This window comes from Eschrichtius robustus, chromosome 3 (assembly GCF_028021215.1).
Source record: "Eschrichtius robustus isolate mEscRob2 chromosome 3, mEscRob2.pri, whole genome shotgun sequence".
Lineage (NCBI taxonomy): Eukaryota > Metazoa > Chordata > Mammalia > Artiodactyla > Eschrichtiidae > Eschrichtius > Eschrichtius robustus.
Window position 1 is genome coordinate 145,178,786 of NC_090826.1, and position 25,001 is coordinate 145,203,786.

The window sequence follows — 25,001 nt, forward strand, 5'->3', positions numbered from 1 at the left end:
TATTACATATTCATCTTGGAGGTTTAGTTTTCTGTTCTTAGCCAAAGAAAACTGAAAAAATTAACTTACAAAATTAATGCATCTAAGAAACTAAAATTTACTTGCAATCTATGGTTACTTATGATTAGCCTGAAACAATTCCTTTATTTTATGCAGATAAAATAATTTTAGAATAAAATGATCCTAAAAATTTATCCAGACAGAAAGTACTGTTTCAAGCTTAACAAGACAAATGGAAACCAGACAGCCTGAGTTCAAACCCTAGCTCCAATGCTATGAAAACCCGGGTGCATGACTTAGCTGGGCATTGGCTTCTTCACCTGTAAAACAGGGTTGTTGCAAGATTTCTTATGAGGATTAAGTCAGTTAATAAATGCAAATATTTTAGAACCACACTTGGCATATAATAATGAGTTGTATTAACTAATATTATAATATTACTATAAATATGAATTACTATAAATTATGAACTCTCAATTTGTAGGGCAGAGGAATGGAAGAAAAGTAATAATCTGAGTGCCTAATATGTGGCAGGTACTATTTTAGGTACTCTACAAAACTAAAAATTATGTTATCTTATGAGAAAATTGAGGCTTAGAGACAATTAATGTCTTGCTTACAGTCACACAGCTTCTAAGTGGTGCAGTTAAGGACAGAAGCCAGAGCTTTGTAACTTCAGAGTCTATGCATTCCCATTAGTTAGGCTGCCTCTGGAGAAGCCTCAATGAGAGTTCAAAAGATGAAGAGGTATACAAATGCGTTTCCTTTCACAGATTATTTTAATTCAGTAAGGGAAGCAATAGAGGGAGCAACAAAGGATACCAAGTGGGGCACTTCCGGATGAACTCCAGCCTCAACCAGCTCATCCTTCCAAATAAAAGAGTGGGTAATCTTTACTCATGACAACCTTAGCTTGGAAAATCTGTGCTAACTATAAACAAAAACATTTCTTTAATAAAGTTTAGAAGGCAGGATACTAATTAGAAGTAAAGCAGAAATTGCACTGGCAATTCTAACAATATTTCATTAAATATAAAAGCAGCAAATTGAAAACAGAAGTCCAAATAATATTTCAATTTGTCAAAGCTCATTTCATTCACTATAAGCAATAATTTGTTTACTTTAAGTATGTTTTACTTACTTCTCCAATGGAATCTTGAGAATCTTGGTTGTATACTTGAGTCTCTACCTCTCCATCAGTACTTTCTTCTGCCATAACTTCTTCCTGAATCATGACATACAAGTGTGGTAACCATATCAGTTCACTAGATGAAGCATCACCTGTTCAGTGAGTTCTCCCAATAAAACAAAACTCAAAGCTGTAATTTTATGAAGCTGTACATCAGAAATGTTCACTTATATTTACTTATAAAATATAAACAATCACATTCCTCTTTGGTATATATAAAATAAGGTTCATGAACATTAATTAAATACATGCAAGTGAAATTAATTTAGTAGTCTCAATGCTTGATAATAAAACAATTCATTACAACTTATCTTCAACAAAAGAAAATAAAGGAATACCGTTTTGGTCAATCAGAGAAAAAGCTGGCAGGTACCAGTTTAAAATTCCCATGAGACTATAACTTCCTTATTCTTTAAATTAAAAACAAAATTGAAATGGAATTCATCTTACGTTTTTGTAACTGTGTTCTTAAAATTGAAATGGGAACTAATTCAATTAAACATACTCAAAGAATATAAAACAGTGTTGGCAACAGCAACAATACCTGGGTTTTCAGTGGAAATTTTACAGTAAGTTCAACAAGAGAGTTTTCTGGATTCAGACCCCAAAAGGTCCATTCTCTTAATAATGCTGTAACTGAAAGAATATCTTGGTTCTATTGGTAGAAGTAAAAGTAAACAGAAAGATCTTTACACACCTCAGTTCCTACAGGTGTAACACTTTTCAACTTCTTTGGAAGAGGCATTTCCACTGTATCGTCAGAGATCTGGTCTGATGCTTCTATGGTGCTATCTTCTTCCTCTTCACGTGTACGCTTCGGCAAAGAAGAACTTGGGGTAGCTGAAACTTTGAAATTACATAATTTAAATCTCGAATTAGAGCGTGATAATCACTCAATTTAGACAAAGTTAATTTAAAAAATATCTTGGTCATTTAACTAAAAAAAAACACGTAAAAATTTGGACAGAACAACATAATTTGTTCCTGCTAATCTATGCGTAAACAAAGAGCAATTTACGCTCTGAATCAATGGTCTTAACCTTTGGTTAATAAAGCCAATTAACTTCTACAACAATACATCTGACCCACTGTGACTGTACTGATATAGAATTGCTACTCACAAAGCTCATATAGGGCCATCTTATAATTTATAAAACCCAGGACTCCTTGGATAAAAAAATTTTCCTTATATGTTTAGACTTGAAAATTCTTACTTGACGTTCTTTTAGATACCTCTTAGTTCTCAGGACTTGTATTAAGTTACAGCTGACCCTTGAACAACTCAGGGGTTAGGGGTGCTGGCCCTCCATATCAGCCATTCCTTCGTGTGTGCAGATTCAACCAACTGAGGATGTATAGTACTGTAGTGTTTACTATTGAAAAACATCCACATTCAAGTGGACCACGAAGTTCAAACCTGTGTTGTTCAAGGGTCAACTGTACATAAAATAAGTTTCAGGTTGTATCACCTTTAAAATTAGTCAAAAAATAACTGGAAAGGAAGAAAGATCTTAATGACAAAAACGAGTGACCTAAAATAGAATTCAGCAGTAAACATAAAATAAGATGTTAGGAATATCGTCATCCATTTTAATACCTGGTAGGAAACAAGTAGGTACAAAGAACATTCAAAATATGTATTATACTCAAGAAACTATAAATGCACAGGTCTACTCTAACCTCATTTTAAAATTAATCGTACCAGTGCCAAACACTGCTGTGGAAGTAGAAGGCCGCTCAACTGGTGAACTCTGAACCACCTCCACTATGTTTGGGGATAGCTCTTGATTTGTAGGCTCAATCTGAGGATGACTCTGTTGAGTGGGTTGCACAAAAGCTGTAGCCTGTGTTTGTTGCTGAACAGTTAAAATGGGTTGAGGGATAGAAGGCTGGACGTTAGGACTAGTAGAACGAACAGATCCACTTGTGCTTCCGAAAACTGGAACATGTTCCACAGGCCCTTCTGATTGCATGGCTGAAAAATAATTAAAACATTTAATATATTAAGTTTTCTATTCTTACCAAAGCTGGAATTGTCCTTCCCTATTCTCTTACAGGTGCCATTTTGCATAGTTATTTATGCACATACCTCTTCCACTCACTAGACAAAAAACACTGAGGGTAAAAATAATGTATTACGCATTTTTGAATTGCCTATGTGACAGACATAGAGTGTGCAGTAAACTGTTGGCTGAATTAAATAAATAAACTGTTTTTGCATCTATTATTCTATGTAAATGATGACCAAATAAAATGATATCAAGAAACTCAAAGTCAAATTATAAGTTTTTATTAAGTATCATTTTGTTTTCAACTAATACAAAATGACTGTTAAATTTAATTGGTAATATATCTCATAATTATTTTACTGAATGTAGTTCAAATAAAATATTCTGTCCTTTCATAGCATATATATATTTTATATAATTCTAAACACTTAATTTACTGAATTCTAACATTTGTTAAGACAAGAATCTAAGAAAATTGTATTTAGTAACTTTTACTGACACCTATCTTGGGGTTGGGTAGAGCGATTAAACAATGAGAAACAAATTCCCACCCTTGAGGAGCTCAATCTAGCGGAATAAAAAAACATGTATTCAACTGAATAAAATGTGGTTGTAATTGTTGTAATGAGTAAGAAAGTGACATGGGAAGAAAGTGCAGAAAGCAATTACAAGGTCAGACAGTTTATCAGGGAAGAAGTTGATGCTTGGGTTGAACCAGTGATTTAATATGGTTTTCTAAAGTGGCTTTCATATCATCTTTCTTAGTTAATAGAGGTAAAAAAATTTGGTCCTGGAAAAGCATGCCATATACTTATAGGGGTGTATTTCCCTCCTTCTTTAGCTTCAAAACACAAAAAGCAAAAAGGAAGGGAGGGAGAAAATATGCTACATTAACAAGTATCCCAGGAGGCATACACCTGAAAATATTAAATGCCCACTTGTACATGATGTCTGACTGTAGCTTTAGTGGAAGCCTCCTTTATCCTTGAAGTTACTGTCATCTTCTTGTAATAAATCTAAGTAAACAGCTCAATCAGACCTGTTATTATTTTACTTACCTTCTTGCGATTCCACTTGTGTAGTGGGCATCACTGTAGCTGTTGGGGTAGTAGTAGGATTTGTAACAGTTGCAGGTGTAACCATTGGGCGGATACTAGCCCTGGGTGTTGACTTATTCCCAGCCATAGCTGCAGCTGTCACTTTACTTGGAGTAGACACAACAGGAGTTGGCTTGATATTGGCTGTTGGTGGGTCTGAGGTGCTGGCACTTACAGAGGGGAAAATGCAAGAATAATAAATCATAAAAGATTACTACAAATATTCCTTATAAAGTACATATACTCTATCAAAAGCAAAGCACATATGCTTCCTGAAGTGAGTGTCTAATAATTATGACCTTAATATGCATTCAGACCTTATTAACTCTGTTTTCCTAACACTGCTTTGGGTAGACTTTTGGCAGATTAGAAAAAAAATTAAAGAGACAGTTGAGGATAGTTCTACATTTTTTGTTCACTAAATATTACAAAACTCTTATTGAAGAGGTTTTGAACTTAAGCATTAAAAACTGTGCAGGAAATGTTCTGCAGTGGTGCATCCTGACAATGTAGAAAGTATTCAACTGTGCTCAGCCTTTTATCCTTGTATCATATAACATCACAGGGAACATCAGTAGCCTATCTTAGAAATCAATCACAAACTAAAAGATGAAAGACACTTTCTCTGTCACAAAGCTCTACCTATCTGATAGGACTGAAAGTATACTGAAAACAAGAGTTCTGGAAAAAAAAATCTCAGCAAATATGTGATGCAGTTTTGCACAGGATAAATGGCTCTTTAGTTACATATTTTTATAATACAGATTTTTTCTGCCCAAAGATCACTAGATCCTTCCTGTATTTTAAAAGAAAAACAGGGAACAGACTGTAAACAGACTGTCAAAGAACAAAACTCACATTCCTCTTTCACCAGAAGTTGGAGCTGTTTTCAACGTGATCTGTCTCTGCTGTTCTGGGACCTATAAAAAGAAAACTTTGGATTACTGTATCTATCCCACGAGAGTCCACTAAACAATGCCATCAAAATATTTTACTTGTTAATTCTCTCTATATACCTGGTTTAGTCAAAATTCAGTCTGACAAAGGCTCCTAAATCACCAGACATCTTCAAGTAAAATGCACAGGGCAAAAATGATTTGTCACTTAAACCAAATTAGCTAATTACCTTATTAGTAGGTTCTTGAGGCTCATCTCTCTGCTCAAGGTGTCTCTCTTGATGCTCCCTGAGTTCTCTTTCCAAGCGACTAATTCGACCTTCATACTGGGACTTAAGAGCAGTCATACGAACATCCAGTTCATCTTTCTGCTGATCTAAGGCTCCATTCCTTTGTTTAAGCTCCTCATTTTCTTTAGTTAGCTGATCTTTTACACCTACAGAAGTAACCACATGATTCTATTAATATCATAATCAAACACTGGAAATAAAACGCATTTATGTGCGTAATAAGTACTCAAAAGTCGTATCAGATTCTATTCCTGAACTTTAACATCCACAATAATTGATATACATCTCAATAAGTAAAGTTCTAAACCTATCTGTATTTGCTTTATTACTCCAATATAAAGTATACTCCAAAATAAAACATTTTACTTTTCCTAAGATCTCAAAAAGACAGAGGATCTACCATAAACTAGTCAGCAGGAGCCCTTTTATATGGCCTTTAATATTTTAATATATTAGGAATTATAAAATTTTCATTTCATATAACCTACAGCATATACTCAAGAATAATTAAGTAACTTCTTTTATGAAATAAGTTGCCAGGGGCACTATCTTAGAGATCATTTAAAAAGCTGCATATAATAAAACTCAACTGATTTGGCATTTTATTTACCTACGAGCAGACTGGTAAGCAAGGTGCAGTAAGGCCCTGAGCGTTGTAGCACTGGGCTCCTCATAAATTTGACATGATATTCTCCCTGAAGGGCTAAAGGGGCCCTCCGTGAAGTGAGGCACAGAAAACTCACTTGGCTGGTAAGATCTAATGCTGTCTAGGAATTTACAGAAGGCTTCTGGACAGTATACTGTGGACCTAAAGGATCACCATCAAAAGGTTAGTAACAGTTACACAGTAAAGCAGAAGGATGGCTGTACTCCCTATCTACTATCTACTACCAGTTAACAATTAAGAAAGATTTCATAAATAAATTAAGGACATCCTCATCACTTGAAAATTAAAATTGCTGTAATTTGTGTCTAATTAAATAAACCTAAATATCTAAAGCACACACGCACATACACAGAAGTCACTTTACAGTATAGTCACTTTTTTCTTTCCTATTTAATTTTAAGCCTGTATCAAGTAACCAACTTTCACCATCAAGTTTAAATCTTAAAGTATACAGAAACTTACCAGCTAAGTGTGCAATTTTTGATTTTGCTGCTACAATAGCCTTTCTTGTTTTTTCTTCCTTTTCAGTTATCTGCTGTCGGAGCTGCTCCTCCTGTGTGGTTCTATCTTGAAGGTCCTGACGAAGTCGTGAAAGTTCAGATTGAAGCTGCACAGTCTGTTCCTGGAGATTTCTTGCTTCCACCTCTTTTTCAGATAATGCCTTTTAAAGGAAGACAAAGTATTCACTATGTAACTCAACAAAATCAATATAACTGTATGCCCTACAGACTCAAAATGTAAAACTTATTAATTTGCTTATTTAGATTAAATGGAAGTATAAATATAAAATGGTGGTCAAACCAAGCAAGTGAACGCTTAAAGATGATTAGGTATTATTTACATACATAAGTCATTCAAAGTAAAAGGATAAAATATATACCTTTCCATATAAGAGAAAGTATCAGTGTTTAACACATCTTTCTCTTTTCAAAATTCCTTTTTATGACTGAGTAAAATTCCATTGTACTTCTTTAGCTTTTCAACAAGAAAACAATTCCTTCAACACCTTCCACTACTCTTCCGTTCATACCTTCTGCAGATTCTCCACCTGACTCTCGAGTGATTTTGACTTTGTTTCAGCTTGATTAAGGGTTTCTTTGAGCTCCTGCATTTCCTGGACTGAGACATGCTGTTCCTGATGGTCTCCAGAAGACTGAGCTGAGGTCTCCATGACCTAAGATGACAAAGAGTAATAATATACTTGCACATTTATGTTCAATAATTCTGCAAATTCATCTAAGAAAATAATCGTAAGTATGTAAAGAAATTTATTTTTAAGGGTATTCATAAATAAATCTTCTATGGAACAACTTTAATGTCCAAAAGTAAGCTATTAGTTAAACAGGTTAGGGCTTTCCATACCACTAGGTATTAACCAGCTAATCAAAATGATGATGCATTATTTGACATAGAATTATTTGGAAAAACAAATCACTCATATGTAAACGAAAGCATACTAAAGTGCTAACAATGGTTAACTGAGAGGTAAGAATTTTGAAATTTTTTCTTTATATGTTTTTTCATCTAACGTACTAAATACACAATAAAGTCAATATACAAGTTCTTTACCACTGGGAATTAAAAACAAAATTCAGATCCAAAGTAAAACAAGGATTTAAAAATTCTTTTTGGTAGGTGGTTAACACAGACTACTTATTTAAAACTATAACACAACCTGATCAATTATAAAGAACTAGCATTTTTTGATATACACAATTTCAATCAGCAATGAGTTACAAGAACATAGTTTTGAAAAGGAGCAATATTTGAAATTGGGAAACTGAATTAAAATACCTAGCATTTACTACTATTTCTATATGAATTTATAGTTCATTTTGGGACATACTAAAGAGCAAATCTTAAACCAAATAAAGATATCACATATAAACTTACCCTTGTTTAGAATCTAAAAACCAATAATTAAAAATTATGAATAAGGTTTTTGTAAGTCATCCAAATATTTATATATATATCCAAATATATATCCATATATCCACCCATATATCCAAATATATATATAAAACTTTGTAAATTGTATAGATCAAAACTGTGTATATCAAAAAATGATAATATATATATGAAGAATACATAAAAAGAAAACTGCTTCAAAATACCTTATCTTGTTGTGCTTTAAGTTCTTCATATTGAGTCTTGTACCTACGTCCAATTTTCTTGACTTGAGTAATAGTTTTAACTTTTTCTTGAATATCAATTATTTTGGCATCTAAGTCCTTCTGGATGCTTTCCTTTTCAGTTCTTACTTTATTTAAATCTTCCTTTAGACTCTGGATTAAGTTCTGGTTGTTAGTCAAAGATGCATTTGATCTAAGCAAAAAAAATGGGGTAAAGGAAAAAGACTAAATATTTGGAACTTTCCAAATTTTAAAATCCTTTAAGTTACATTTTTATTGTGTTGCTTTAGTCTGTTTTTTATTTAGAAAATTCTAAGAAAACCATACACACACTTCAAAAGATAATTCCTTAACTTATGAACCTGTGGTCCTTTAGAAAGATCTGATTTACTTATTATATGTCATACATGCCCATTTTAGAGATGAGAAAAACTGAGCTACAAGTGGTCAAGTAACATGCACACTTTTACTCTGCATTGGTACACAGAGTTTAATCCACATCTGCCTGATAGCAAAATCTACACGCTTTCCACTCTACTGGGTGCTGAGTAAGTACATTAGGCTTTATAGGCCCCATACAGTGTTTGTTACATGTTCCTCTTCCTCCTTTTCTACAACACTTAAAAAATGTAAAAATCATTCTTAGCTTCCAGCTGTACAAAAAAAGACCTGTGGATTATAGTGTGCCAACCCCTGTACTTTTATCATGAACCGAACTTGAAATCAGATGACCTGAATTAAGAACATGGGTTTAACCGCTACTAACCTTATAAGCTTGGGTACCTTTCTGAATCTTAGCTTCCTCATTTTAAAATTAAGTAATATCTCTCCTACTGAAAATGCCAGACTACTGTTATGAAAAAAATAAGAGAATAAATATGACAAAAATTTGTAAGCTATCAAGTATCACATAAATAGGGGCTATGACAGGGACAAAGGACATTGAAGCTTAAAAGAGGTAAACCAGAAACATTAATTTTAATATTACATTTATCTTTAAAAGGCAATACTTCACTATAAGTTCATTTAAAAACTTTCTTTATTAAAAACTTTCAGAATAGATTCATGAATATATGTTAACCAAAAAAAAAAAAAAAAAGAAAAATCTACTTGCAAAAGTCATTTTGACTATTTAAAAAAGTTTGCTTTAGATTCATACCAACTATGTAGTTTTTTAAAAAGTAATAAAATATTGAGAAATAATGCATATATGAAGGCATAAAACTAAATTACTGCTTGCTTGGCTCTATAAAGTAATAAAAGGAAGGCCACATGTAAGGGCTCCAGCACTTTCCATTCTTTCTAAAATCAGGAAGCACCTAGGGGGTCACATAAAGAACAGAAACAAACTTCTTTAAGATTTCAAGAACTGTATACAACTTAAGGTTTCTTCCACATACCTTGCAATTTCAGCTTTAAGCCTTCCAATTTCTTCAGTCAATTGTTGAATACGCTTAGCATGAACTTCCTTTTCAGAAAGGAGCTTTCGATATTCTTCTGTATCTGGATCTTTCTGTTGACTCACTAGATGCTAGAACACCAAAAATGTATAATATGGTTTTATAGGTTTTATGAAACTAATGTGCTATAATAAAATATCAGAGTATCTAATTGTGCTTACATTTGCTACTTGCATACATAATGATCAAGCACCAAACTACAAGAAAATAAGATCAAAGCTTTAGTTCCTTTGTTTAGCTAAGATGTTTAGCCAAAATGGAAGGGGAAAATAAAATGTCATTCACTATTATTTTTCATAGCTGCAAAGGAACATTTCAGAACCATTACAATGGAGCCAAAAAAGGGATCTAAAGAATCTACAAGCTTTTAATATTAATATTAAATACCTAATTTCATTAAAGTGACATATACAAGGGAAGAAAATGTCATAATGCATTACAATCTAAACAAAAATATGAAAATAATCCTAAATGTAATTGATTCCATTAACTAGGAAAGAGGCATCATAATTTAACAGGAATATATCTAGATTTGGGAAGATTATCCTCCTTTCTTGATTTTTCAGATTGCTTGTTTGATTAAAAAAAAAGAATAAATGTGCTCTAAAATTCTATCGTCCTCTTCAGATATGAGTGGTTCCCTAGAGCATTTTCCAGGTGCTAGGTGCTGTGTGAACTGCTTCATTTATTGTTTAATTTTTGTAACATGAAGAGGGGTATTATGTCCTCATTTTCACAAATAAGGAAAATTGGCTCAGAAAGGTTAATGTCCTCATTTTCACAAATCACATAACTAGTATGTGGTAAGGCCAATTCCCAACCTTTTGTTTGAATACAGAGCTAGCATTTCTTTTTTTTTTTTTAACATCTTTATTGAAGTATAATTGCTTTACAATAGTGTGTTAGTTTCTGCTTTAAAACAAAGTGAATCAGCTATACATATACATACATCCGCATATCTCCTCCCTCTTGCGTCTCCCTCCCACCCTCCCTATCCCACCCCTTTAGGTGATCACAAAGCACCGAGCTGATCTCCCTGTGCTATACAGCTGCTTCCCACTAGCTACTGATTTTACATTTAGTAGTGTATATATGTCCATGCCACTCTCTCACATCGTCCCAGCTTACCCTTCCCTCTCCTTGTTTCCTCAAGTCCATTCTCTACGTCTGTGTCTTTATTTCTGTCCTGCCCCTAGGTTCTTCAGAACCATTTATATGTGTTAGCATACAGTATTTGTTTTTCTCTTTCTGACTTACTTCACTCTGTATGACAGACTCTAACTCCATCCACCTCACTACAAATAACTCAATTTTGTTTCTTTTTATGGCTGAGTAATATTCCATTGTATATATGTGCCACATCTTCTTTATCCATTCATCTGTCGAGGGACACTTAGGTTGCTTCCATGTCCTGGCTATTGTAAATAGAGCTGCAATGAACATTGTGGTACATGACTCTTTTTGAATTATGGTTTTCTCAGGGTATATGCCCAGTAGTGGGATTGCTGGGTCATATGGTAGTTCTATTTTTAGTTTCTTAAGGAATCTCCATACTGTTTTCCATAGTGGCTGTATCAATTTACATTCCCACCAACAGTGCAAGAGGGTTCCCTTTTCTCCACACCCTCTCCAGCATTTATTGTTTGTAGATTTTTTGATGAGGGCCATTCTGACTGGTGTGAGGTGATACCTCACTGTAGTTTTGATTTGCATTTCTCTAATGATTAGAGATGTTGAGCATCCTTTCATGTGTTTGTTGGCAATCTGTATATCTTCTTTGGAGAAATGTCTATTTAGGTCTTCTGCCCATTTTTGGATTAGGTTGTTATTTTTTGATAATTGAGCTGCATGAGCTGCTTGTATATTTTGGAGATTAATCCTTTGTCAGTTGCTTCGTTTGCAAATATTTTCTCCCATTTTGAGGGTTGTCTTTTTGTCTTGTTTATGGTTTCCTTTGCTGTGCAAAAGCTTTGAAGTTTCATTAGGTCCCATTTGTTTTTATTTCCATTTCTCTAGGAGGTGGTTCAAAAAGGATCTTGCTGTGATTTGTCTCATAGAGTGTTCTGCCTATGTTTTCCTCTAAGAGTTTAATAGTGTCTGGCCTTACATTTAGGTCTTTAATCCATTTTGAGTTTATTTTTGTGCATGGTGTTAGGGAGTGTTCCAATTTCATTCCTTTACATGTAGCTGTCCAGTTTTCCCAGCACCACTTATTGAAGGGGCCGTCTTTTCTCCATTATATTCTTGCCTCCTTCATCAAAGATAAGGTGACCATACGTGCATGGGTTTATCTCTGGGCTTTCTATCCTGTTCCATTGATCTGTATTTCTCTTTTTGTGCCACTACCGTACTGTCTTGATTACTGTAGCTTTGTAGTATAGTCTGAAGTCACAGAGCCTGATTCCTCTAGTTCCGTTTTTCTTTCACAAGATTGCTTTGGCTATTCAGGGTCTTTTGTGTTTCCATACAAATTGTGAAATTTTTTGTTCTAGTTCTGTGAAATATGCCATTGGTAGTTTGATAGGGATTGCATTGAATCTGTAGATTGCTTTGGGTAGTATAGTCATTTTCACAATGTTGATTCTTCCAGTCTAAGAACATGGTATATCTCTCCATCTGTTTGTAACATCTTTAATTTCTTTCATCAGTGTCTTATAGTTTTCTGCATACAGATCTTTTGTCTCCTTAGGTAGGTTTATTCCTAGGTATTTTAGTCTTTTTGTTGCTGTGGTATATGGGAGTGTTTCCTTAATTTCTGTTTCAGATTTTTCATCATTAGTGTACAGGAATGCAAGAGATTTCTGTGCATTAATTTTGCATCCTGCTACTTTACTAAATTCATTGATTAGAGCTGGCGTTTCTAACCATACTATGCTATATGGTTTTGTCCCTCCTAAAAAGGTAGCAGTCAGTGAACAAGTCTTCTTAAAGTGATTCAGTAAGCTACATGAATCCATTTTTCATGTACCAAAGCATTTTAGAGATAAAGCAAAAGCTGAAATTTGGAATCCAAGTAAATAAATTAGCTGTTTTTAAAAATATACAAAACGTAACCAAAACTTTAAAAACTGAGTTATAAGTTTAATGCCTGTCACATATGTACAGGTTACACGTTAGACTTTTACTGATAAACACATAATACTTTCCACTAGCTCATCATACATTTTTATCCCCTTAAATTTTACCCTATTATTTTAAACCAACATGTTTCCATATTTTGGAATGGGTTTAACTGCACTTACCTGGTTACGTGCTTTCCAACGTTTGACATCTTCTTCTAATAACTTCTTCTCTGCTTGCAACATACCGCTTTTCTCACTCAGCTCAGCATTTGCTTCTTGTAAGGGTAAAATATCTAACTCCAGTTTCCTCACCTGAAAACAGTTCCAGTATTTTTTTTAATACCTGATGTGAGAATTTATTTAAAATACTATTAAAAATAATGTGCCTCTACTCTTCATTAGTAAGTTACAAACCTTGGCTTGCATCTGTTGTAGATCCTGTTCTAGCCTTTCCTTTTCTTCCCTCAGAATCTTATTGGTCTCCATAACTACATTCATTGTTTCGGTTTTCTTCATCAGTTCCTCATGCTGGGCCATTGTTTTTGCAGTTACCTAAAGGTTTCAAACATGTATACAGCAACATATAACAATAGATTAAGACCTACCTTTTCCTACCAGTTCTAATCTTTCCTACAAAAGTAAAAAGGATTTAAATGTCAACTTTTAAAACAAATTCTTAGAAGTCTTACATGTTTTTCTGTGATTCATGCTAATTACAGAGTTTAAACAAATACTAGAAATTAAAAGATGAAAGTAAAAAGATACTACAAATCCTGCTGACAAGTAGTTTCTACATTAGGTAAGAACATCAATCCAGATCTCTTTCTGTATCTATTCTTTTTCTTCCTACACTGAATTAAATAGTTCTAAAACAATGTTATTTTGATCCTCAGTTTTTTCCCCCTTTTTCAGAAACTCTTTTTCTTTTTTTAAATTTTTTATTTTTTTAATGCTATTCTTGTCTGCTTACATTCTTTTTATGTATGTATGTATGTATGGCTGTGTTGGGTCTTCGTTTCTGTGCAAGGGCTTTCTCTAGTTGTGGCAAGCGGGGCCACTCTTCATCGTGGTGCGGGGGCCACTCTTCATCGCGGTGCGCGGGCCTCTCACCATCGCGGCCTCTCGTTGCCGAGCACAGGCTCCAGACACGCAGGCTCAGTAATTGTGGCTCACGGGCCGAGCTGCTCCGCGGCATGTGGGATCTTCCCAGACCAGGACTCGAACCCACATCCCCTGCATTGGCAGGCAGATTCTCAACCAATGCGCCAACCAGGGAAGCCCCAGAAACTCTTTTTCATTTCACTCAGTTGTTTCATCACTTTGGTTCTGAGCAATTTTACTGAATATTTGTTCATTTGTGAAGAATTTTTCTTCTGTTCTCATTGAAGTATAATTATCCATCTTTTGCACACGTTACTTTATTCCTTCACCATTTTTAAATCTATGGTTCATGACTGCCATGCTACACTGTTCATCTTTGGTAGACATTCTATTATTTTTGATATAATGTATGTTACTTCTTGACTCTCCTCTGACTGTATGTAAGAGTTGGTTGAGCTGGGCATTTTCTAGTATTATTTGCCTTTCTACAGCCCAAAGGAACAGCAAAGAAAGCAGAAGAGACTGAGAGAATATACAATCTTTGTTAGAAACCCCGATTCTGCTCTTTTCCTCCAAGTGTTAACTCCATTGAATTAGAGGGTCTGTTTATTATTTCCATAATGAGATATGTTTGAATTTGGGTTGTTTTCTCAATAGGATATAACTCTGGAATTTTAAATTTCTGTCTGAAAATGTAAATCCCATACACCTAATTGTTCAATTATTCACTTTCCCTTGTTTCAATGGTTTCTCTCTAGCAGCCATTCCAACTATCAGTTAAAAGAAGATCAATGATTCAAGGTCTTAATTTCCTTCCTTCCAGATGTGGAGTTATATTACTGCTCTCCTCAGAATGAGGTTATGCAATAGTAAGCCTTTGGGTGGTAGTGTGGACTAAGGAGTTAATAAGCTTATGCTGTGATCACATATTCACTAAGCATCTTTTTTTCTCCTTTGGTCAATTGTTTTGACTACATTTTGCACCTCTGATGAGAAAGGAATATTCTGTAGCAGTTTCAACCTACCTTTTTTTCTAGAATGACTATCAATCTATAATGAAAACTACAGTAATAAATTAAGATAACTGAAATTTATTAAGCACTCACTGTGCACCAGACATGATTCTAAATGCTTCATGTGCACTAACTCAATCCTCACTATTATTATCACCCCAATATTACAGACAAGGAAGTTTAAGAGCAAGGAAGTTAAACAATGTATCCAAGGCACACATCTCATGGTGTGAAGCTAGAATCTGAAACCAGTCAGTCTGGTTACCATTAGTCTCTCACCACTGTATTGTGCCAGTGTTTAATGATGTTTAATGAATTTACGCGTTTAAAAAGAATGCTTATTTCAAACTAAATTTTATGTTATTAGAAACTGAAATGAGCTCATCTCTTGATTTAACAAGTGCTTTCTTAAAGCTTAGGATACATACCTGAACTTTCTCCCTTTCAGCATTTAGACTATCCTGCAGTTCCTGCAGCTCTCTTTCTAAAAGTTCAACCCTTTGCCGATAGCGCAGACTCTCAACCTGAGCCACTTCAAACCTAGTTTCAGCAATTTCTTTTTCTCGTCGTATAAATCTACAAGAATATGTAAGATTTTATTTGAATAGAAAAATGTCAACAACATGACATTTCAAAACTTGGATAATTTTTAAGATGACAAAAATCATTCACTTTAAAAACTATTTTTATACAATGTTTTCATGAAAAAATAATGGGAGATATATTTTATTACAGACAGTGGCTTCTACCTTTAAAATAATCCAAAAGGCATTTAATTTTCTAAAGAACCCACTCAAGTTCTTACTATTAGATTCAACTTGAACTAATTTATTTAAATTGGCATATGTCTAAATGTCAAAAGTGATCACTAATTGGGTGATAGTGGGTTTGTTGACTAATAAGAGACAAAATGAGCTTTATACCTAAATATCATATAACTCCCACTTGTCTAATTTATACATTTATAGTGTCACTTCATAATTGTTGTTAACTACAGAAGTAATAAAGCATTAAGAATATATTGGATTTACCTGAGAATTTCTAAAATTTGTTCTGAAGATTTTCCTTCTTCACTGAGAGATACATTCAATGGACCTTGTACACCTTCCTTCATAGAAGCAACGACTTTGTCACTTAATTTTTCAATCTGATCATGAAGTAATCTGTTTTGTTTTTCTAGATCTTCACAGCGAGACACACTCTTGGAAACTTCATCCTATAAGCCAAGAGTCTATCATAATAGTAGATTTTCCAATGTACATTAAAAAACCCCAAAACTTTCAATTCTCCAAACATTCGATTATGATGTACAATAATACCTTTAACATTCTCTCTCTTTCCTCCCAAGATGCTTTACACTCCAACAACTGTGATTCTGCTTTCTGGGCTGTTTCTTCCAAGTGCTGACGCACTGACATCATTTTGGAAACCTGTTCCTTGGCAGCTTGTAGAGCTTCAACATCAGCAGCATGTAGCATCAATTCTCTCTCATACTTATTCTGAGCTTCCACAGCTATTTTAGCCTGAAAGGAATTATTTCCCCATCGACACAGATGATTAAAAACCCATAAAGCTAGTCTTTGAAAAGACGCACATTGTATTATTTAAAGTAATAAAAGTGAAGACAATCTCTAAATGTACCAAAATAGGAGAATGATTAAAAATCACACTGTAGGGGGTAGACAGAAGACGGCGGAAGAGTAAGACGTGGAGATCACCTTCCTTCCCACAGATACAGTAGAAATACATCTACACGTGGAACTGCTCCTACAGAACACCCACTGAACGCTGGCAGAAAACGTCCGACCTCCAAAAAGGCAAGAAACTCCCCCCGTACTTGGGTAGGGCAAAAGAAAAAAGAAATAACAGAGACAAAAGAATAGGGACGGCACCTGCACCAGTGGGAGGGAGCTGTGAAGGAGGAAAGATTTCCACGCACTAGGAAGCCCCTTCGCGGGCAGAGGCTGCGGGTGGCAGAGGGGGGAAGCTTCGGAGCCACGGAGGAGAGCGCAGCCACAGGGGTGCGGAGGGCAAAGCGGAGAGGCTCCCGCACGGAGGAGCGGTGCCGACCAGCACTCACCAGCCCGAGAGGCTTGTCTGCTCCCCCGCCGGGGCGGGCGGGGGCTGGGAGCTGAGGCTCGGGCTTCGGTCGGATCGCAGGGAGAGGACTGGGGCTGGCGGCGTGAACACAGCCTGAAGGGGTTAGCGCACCACAGCTAGCCGGGAGGGAGTCCGAGAAAAAATCTGCAGCTGCCGAAGAGGCAAGAGACTTTTTCTTCCCTCTTTGTTTCCTGGTGCGCGAGGAGAGGGGATTCAGAGCGCCGCCTAAACGAACTTCAGAGACGGGCGCGAGCCGCAGCTAACAGCGCGGATCCCACAGCAACAGGGGCGCAGAGGAAAAAGCGGAGAGACTCCTGCACAGAGGCTCGGCGCCGAGCAGCGCTCACCAGCCCGAGAGGCTTGTCTGCTCCCCCGCCGGGGCAGGCGGGGCTGGGAGCTGAGGCTCGGGCTTCGGTTGGATCGCAGGGAGAGGACTGGGGCTGGCGGCGTGAACACAGCCTGAAGGGGTTAGCGCACCACAGCTGGCTGGGAGGGAGACCGGGAAAAAGTCTGCAGCTGCCAAAGAGGCAAGAGACTTTTTCTTGCCTCTTTGTTTCGCTGCGCGCAAGGAGAGGGGATTCAGAGCGCCGCCTAAACGAACTCCAGAGAAGGGCGCGAGCCGCGGCGATCAGCGCAGACCCCAGAGACAGGCGTGAGACGCTGGGGCTGCTGCTGCCGCCTCCAAAAAGCCTGTGTGTGAGCACAGGTCACTCTCCACACCGCCCCTCCCGGGAGCCGGTGCAGCCCGCCACTGCCAGGGTCCCGTGATCCCCGGACAAATTCCCCGGGAGAACGCACTGCGCGCCTCAGGCTGGTGCAACGTCACGCCGGCCTCTGCTGCCGCAGGCTCGCCCCGCCTCCTCCGTACCCCTCCCTCCCCGCGGCCTGAGTGAGCCAGCGCCCCTGAAGCAGCTGCTCCTTTAACCCCGTTCTGTCTGGGCGGGGAATAGACGCCCTCAGGCGACCTACACGCAGAGGCGGGTCCAAATCCAAAGCTGAACCCCAGGAGCTGTGTGAACAGGGAAGAGAAGGGGAAATCTCTCCCAGCAGCCTCAGAAGCAGCGGATTAAAACTCCACAAACAACTTGATGTGCCTGCATCTGTTGAATACCTGAATAGACAACGAATCATCCCAAATTCAGGAGGTGGACTTTGGGAGCAGGATATATTAATTTTTCCCCTGTTCCTTTTTTTTTGTGAGTGTATATGTATATGCTTCTGGGTGAGATTTTGTCTGTATAGCTTTGCTTTACAATAGCTTTATTTTACTTCACTATATTATAGTCTCTTTCTTTCTTTCTTTCTTTCTATTTTTTCTCCCTTTTACTCTGAGCCGTGTGGACGAAAGGCTCTTGGTGCTCCAGCCAGGCATCAGGGCCGTGCCTCTGAGGTGGGAGAGCCAACTTCAGGACACTGGTCCACAAGAGACCTCCCAGCTCCACGTAATACCAAACGGTAAAAATCTCTCAGAGATCTCCATCTCAACATCAACACCCAGCATCACTCAATGACCAGCAAGCTACAGTGCTGAACACCCTATGCCAAACAACTAGCAAGACAGGAACACAGCCCCATCCATTAGCAGAGAGGCTGCCTAAAATCATAAGGCCACAGACACCCCAAAATACACCACCAGACGTGGATGTGCCCACCAGAAAGACAAGATCCAGCCTCATCCACCAGAGCTCAGGCACTAGTTCCCTACACCAGGAAGCCTACACAACCCACTGAACCAACCTTAGCCACTGGGGACAGATACCAAAAACAACGGGAACGACAAACCTGCAGCCTGTGAAAAGGAGACCCCAAACACAGTAAGATAAGCAAAATGAGACGACAGAAAAACACACAGCAGATGAAGGAGCAGGGTCAAAACACTCCAGATTTAACAAATGAAGAGGAAATAGGTAGTCTACCTGAAAAAGAATTCAGAATAATGATAGTAAGGATGATCCAAAATCTTGGAAATAGAATAGACAAAATGCAAGAAACATTTAACAAGGACGTAGAAGAACTAAAGAGGAACCAAGCAATGATGAAAAACACAATAAATGAAATTAAAAATACTCTAGATGGGATCAATAGCAGAATAACTGAGGCAGAAGAAAGGATAAGTGACCTGGAAGATAAAATGGTGGAAATAACTACTGCAGAGCAGGATAAAGAAAAAAGAATGAAAAGAACTGAGGACAGTCTCAGAGACCTCTGGGACAACATTAAACGCACCAACATTCGAATTATACGGGTCCCAGAAGAAGAAGACAAAAAGAAAGGGACTGAGAAAATATTTGAAGAGATTATAGTTGAAAACTTCCCTAATATGGGAAAGGAAATAGTTAATCAAGTCCTGGAAGCACAGAGAGTCCCATACAGGATAAACCCAAGGAGAAACACGCCAAGACACGTATTCATCAAACTGTCAAAAATTAAATATAAGGAAAACATATTAAAGGCAGCAAGGGAAAAAAAACAAATAACACACAAGGGAATCCCCATAAGGTTAACATCTGATCTTTCAGCAGAAACTCTGCAAGCCAGAAGGGAGTGGCAGGATATACTTAAAGTGATGAAGGAGAAAACCTACAACCAAGATTACTCTACCCAGCAAGGATCTCATTCAGATTCGATGGAGAAATTAAAACCTTTACAGACAAGCAAAAGCTGAGAGAGTTCAGCACCACCAAACCAGCTTTACAACAAATGCTAAAGGAACTTCTCTAGGCAAGAAACACAAGAGAAGGAAAACACCTACAATAACAAACCCAAAACATTTAAGAAAATGGGAATAGGAACATACATATCGATAATTACCTTGAATGTAAATGGATTAAATGCTCCCACCAAAAGACACAGGCTGGCTGAATGGATACAAAAACAAGACCCATATATATGCTGTCTACAAGAGACCCACTTCAGACCTAGAGACACATACAGACTGAAAGTGAGGGGATGGAAAAAGATATTCCATGCAAATGGAAATCAAAAGAAAGCTGGAGTAGCAATTCTCATATCAGACAAAAGAGACTTTAAAATAAAGACTATTACAAGAGACAAAGAAGGGCACTATATAATGATCAAGGGATTGATCCAAGAGGAAGCTATAACAATTGTAAATATTTATGCACCCAACATAGGAGCACCTCAATACATAAGGCAAATACTAACAGCCATAAAAGGGGAAATCGACAGCAAAACAATCATAGTAGGGGACTTTAACACCCCACTTTCACCAATGGACAGATCATCCAAAATGAAAATAAATAAGGAAACACAAGCTTTAAATGATATATTAAACAAGATGGACTTAATTGATATTTATAGGACATTCTACCCAAAAACAACAGAATACACATTTTTCTCAAGTGCTCATGGAACATTCTCCAGGATAGATCATATCTTGGGTCATAAATCAAGCCTTGGTAAATTTAAGAAAATTGAAATCGTATCAAGTATCTTTTCCGACCACAACGCTATGAGACTAGAGATCAATTACAGGAAAAGATCTGTAAAAAATACAAACACATGGAGGCTACACAATACACTACTTAATAACGAAGTGATTACTGAAGAAATCAAAGGGGAAATCAAAAAATACCTAGAAACAAATGACAATGGAGATACGACGACCCAAAACCTATGGGACGCAGCAAAAGCAGTGCTAAGAGGGAAGTTTATAGCAATACAAGCCTACCTCAAGAAACAGGAAACATCTCGAATAAACAACCTAACCTTGCACCTGAAGCAATTAGAGAAAGAAGAACAAAAAAACCCCAAAGCCAGCAGAAGGAAAGAAATTATAAAGATCAGGTCAGAAATAAATGAAAAAGAAATGAAGGAAACAATAGCAAAGATCAATAAAACTAAAAGCTGGTTCTTTGAGAAGATAAACAAAATTGATAAACCATTAGCCAGACTCATCAAGAGAAAAAGGGAGAAGACTCAGATCAATAGAATTAGAAATGAAAAAGGAGAAGTAACCACTGACACTGCAGAAATACAAAAGATCATGAGAGATTACTACAAGCAACTCTATGCCAATAAAATGGACAACCTGGAAGAAATGGACAAATTCTTAGAAAGGTATCCTCAACAAAATACTAGCAAACAGAATCCAACAACACATTAAGAGGATCATACACCATGATCAAGTGGGATTTATCTCAGGGATGCAAGGATTCTTCAATATACGCAAATCAATCAATGTGATACACTATATTAACAAATTGAAGGAGAAAAACCATATGATCATCTCAATAGATGCAGAGAAAGCTTTCGACAAAATTCAACACCCATTTATGATAAAAGCCCTGCAGAAAGTAGGCATAGAGGGAACTTTCCTCAACATAATAAAGGCCATATATGACAAACCCACAGCCAACATTGTCCTCAATGGTGAAAAACTGAAACCATTTCCACTAAGATCAGGAACAAGACAAGGTTGCCCACTCTCACCACTATTATTCAACATAGTTTTGGAAGTGTTAGCCACAGCAATCAGAGAAGACAAAGAAATAAAAGGAATCCAAATCGGAAAAGAAGAGGTAAAGCTGTCACTATTTGCAGATGACATGATACTATACATAGAGAATCCTAAAGATGCTACCAGAAAACTCCTAGAGCTAATCAATGAATTGGGTAAAGTAGCAGGATACAAAATTAATGCACAGAAATCTCTTGCATTTCTATACACTAATGACGAAAAATCTGAAAGTGAAATTAAGAAAACACTCCCATTTACCATTGCAACAAAAAGAATAAAATATCTAGGAATAAACCTACCTAAGGAGACAAAAGACCTGTATGCAGAAAATTATAAGACACTGATGAAAGAAATTAAAGATGATACAAATAGATGGAGAGATATACCATGTTCCTGGATTGGAAGAATCAACATTGTGAAAATGACTCTACTACCCAAAGCAATCTACAGATACAATGCAATCCCTATCAAACTACCACTGGCATTTTTCACAGAACTAGAACAAAAAATTTCACAATTTGTATGGAAACACAAAAGACCCCGAATAGCCAAAGCAATCTTGAGAACGAAAAATGGAGCTGGGGGAATCAGGCTTCCTGACTTCAGACTATATTACAAAGCTTCAGTAATCAAGACAGTTTGGTACTGGCACAAAAACAGAAATATAGATCAATGGAACAGGATAGAAAGCCCATAGATAAACCCACACACATATGGTCACCTTATCTCTGATAAAGGAGGCAAGAATATACAGTGGAGAAAAGACAGCCTCTTCAATAAGTGGTGCTGGGAAAATTGGACAGCTACATGTAAAAGTATGAAATTAGAACACTCCCTGACACCATGCACAAAAATAAACTCAAAATGGATTAAAGACCTAAGTGTAAGGGCAGACACTATCAAACTCTTAGAGGAAAACATAGGCAGAACACTCTATGACATACATCACAGCAAGATTCTTTTTGACCCAGCTCCCAGAGAAATGGAAATAAGAACACAAATAAACAAATGGGACCTAATGAAACGTAGAAGCTTTTGCACAGCAAAGGAAACCATAAACAAGACCAAAAGACAACCATCAGAATGGGAGAAAATATTTGCAAATGAAGCAACTGACAAAGGATTAATCTCCAAGATTTACAAGCAGCTCATGCAGCTCAATAACAAAAAAACAAACAACCCAATCCAAAAATGGGCAGAAGACCTAAATAGACATTTCTCCAAAGAAGATATACAGATGGCCTACAGACACATGAAAGAATGCTCAACATCATTAATCATTAGAGAAATGCAAATCAAAACTACAATGAGATATCATCTCACACCGGTCAGAATGGCCATCATCAAAAAATCTAGAAACAATAAATGCTGGAGAGGGTGTGGAGGAAAGGGAACACTCTTGCACTGTTGGTGGGAATGTAAATTGATACAGCCACTATGGAGAACAGTATGGAGGTTCCTTAAAAAACTACAAATAGAACTACCATATGACCCAGCAATCCCACTACTGGGCATATACCCTGAGAAAACCATAGGTTAAAAAGAGTCATGTACCAAAATGTTCATTGCAGCTCTATTTACAATAGCCAGGACATGGAAGCAACCTAAATGTCCATCAACAGATGAATGGATAAAGAAGATGTGGCACATATATACAATGGAATATTACTCAGCCATAAAAAGAAATGAAATGGAGGTATTTGTAATGAGGTGGATGGAGTTAGAGTCTGTCATACAGAGTGAAGTAAGTCAGAAAGAGAAAAACAAATACAGTATGCTAACACATATATACGGAATCTAAGGAAAAAAAAAAAAAAAAAAGGCCATGAAGAACCTAGTGGCAAGACGGGAATAAAGACACAGACCTACTAGAGAATGGACCTGAGGATATGGGGAGGGGGTGGGGTGAGATGTGACAGGGTAAGAGAGTGTCATGGACATATATACACTACCAAATGTAAATAGATAACTAGTGGGAAGCAGCCGCATAGCACAGGGAGATCAGCTCGGTGCTTTGGGACCACCTAGAGGGGTGGGATGGGGAGGGTGGGAGGGAGGGAGATGCAAGAGGGAAGAGAAATGGGAACATATTGTATATGTATAACTGATTCACTTTGTTATAAAGCAGAAGCTAACACACCATTGTAAGGCAATTATACTTCAATAAAGATGTTTAAAAAAAAAAAAAAAAAATCACACTGTAGTGGGAAGCAGCCGCACAGCCCAGGGAGATCAGCTTGGTGCTTTGTGACCACCTAGAGGGGTCGGATAGGGAGGGTGGGAGGGAGGGAGACGCAAGAGGGAAGAGATATGGGTACATATGTATATGTATAACTGATTCACTTTGTTATAAAGCAGAACTAACACACCATTGTAAAGCAATTATACTCCAATAAAGATGTTAAAAAATTTTTTTAAAAAATCACACTGTATCTATTTAATGAAATATTAAACGTCTGTTCAAAATGAAACTTAAGAAGATGATATAGTAACTCGGAACAGTCTTTATGAAAAAAAGACTAAATATAACTGAGTTACATAAAATACATATATACACACAAAGTGAATGAAGGGAAATGAAAATAATCTATTTGAATACTGAATTATGGATACATTCTTTGATTCTAATTTCCAATGTTATGCTGTTTGGCAATAAGCCAAAGACAATTCATTTTTGTCTAATTTACCTTCAGTTTGAAGCACTTTCCCCTGTATTCCATTTTTAAAGTAATCCTGATATATATACATGTTATGTATATAAGCACTATGTAACCAATAAACAATAGTAACCCAATGAATAGCTATTAATATACCACCAAACATAAAAATGAGAATGTTTCCAATATCCTTACATGTCTTTCTTTCCCATTCTACCATTTCAATAATCCCCATTTTGCTGAATTGTTTTACCATTTCTTGTTCATAAAAAATTATAAAAAGCAGTATCACATATATGCGTGTGCATGTTGTATGTATACTTAAATAATGTGGTTTTGTACTTTTAAAACTTATAAATAGTGGTGTATAGAAATCTGTGTAAGCTCAGTAATGCATTAAAAAGGTATTAAAATTGTTTTGTTGAGAAAAGTATCTCTATCTTGTCTGTAGTACAGCTTTACAACCAGAATTAGTGAAGGACTACAATAGTGAAAGAATGTTTTCAAGTGAAAGCAAGTACACATTTAATCTCCTACTCCTATTTTTCTATATTCTTCCCATTTATCAGCATTGTTTTGTTAATGGATATTGCTCTGCAGGTATCTCCTACTTGTTGAAAGTTTGCTTTATGCCACTTTGCTTTTATGAAAAACCTACATTAGCATCTGTTTTTGCTAACCAAAAGAAATCCAAAGAGCATTTTTGCTTTTACAAAAAAGGAGAAAAGTGAAAACAGTGTTCAGAGTTTGTTTTGCAGGAGCCATGATAGAGGCTGTGCACACCCCGAATAGCAAGAGAGGCACCGCCAAGCTCCCTCCCTGAGAACTACACTCAGCATCTCAACGTC

At 36.7% G+C, this 25,001-nt stretch overlaps 1 protein-coding gene across 3 annotated transcripts in view; it reads right to left on the minus strand.

The window, feature by feature from the left end:
• The window catches only part of TPR (translocated promoter region, nuclear basket protein), a 73,287-nt gene that overhangs the window by 16,701 nt on the left and 31,585 nt on the right, over positions 1-25,001 (minus strand). For all 3 annotated transcript variants that reach the window (XM_068541426.1, XM_068541424.1, XM_068541423.1), the window contains exons 26-40: positions 16,236-16,439; positions 15,948-16,132; positions 15,345-15,492; positions 13,217-13,354; positions 12,983-13,114; positions 9,681-9,811; positions 8,263-8,473; positions 7,179-7,322; positions 6,611-6,809; positions 5,422-5,627; positions 5,154-5,215; positions 4,257-4,465; positions 2,892-3,164; positions 1,887-2,035; positions 1,142-1,225 (exon numbers count right to left, since the gene is read on the minus strand). In XM_068541426.1, coding sequence (XP_068397527.1) covers positions 1,142-1,225; positions 1,887-2,035; positions 2,892-3,164; positions 4,257-4,465; positions 5,154-5,215; positions 5,422-5,627; positions 6,611-6,809; positions 7,179-7,322; positions 8,263-8,473; positions 9,681-9,811; positions 12,983-13,114; positions 13,217-13,354; positions 15,345-15,492; positions 15,948-16,132; positions 16,236-16,439 — 2,475 coding nt within the window. The remainder of the gene's footprint in view (positions 1-1,141; positions 1,226-1,886; positions 2,036-2,891; positions 3,165-4,256; positions 4,466-5,153; positions 5,216-5,421; positions 5,628-6,610; positions 6,810-7,178; positions 7,323-8,262; positions 8,474-9,680; positions 9,812-12,982; positions 13,115-13,216; positions 13,355-15,344; positions 15,493-15,947; positions 16,133-16,235; positions 16,440-25,001) is intronic.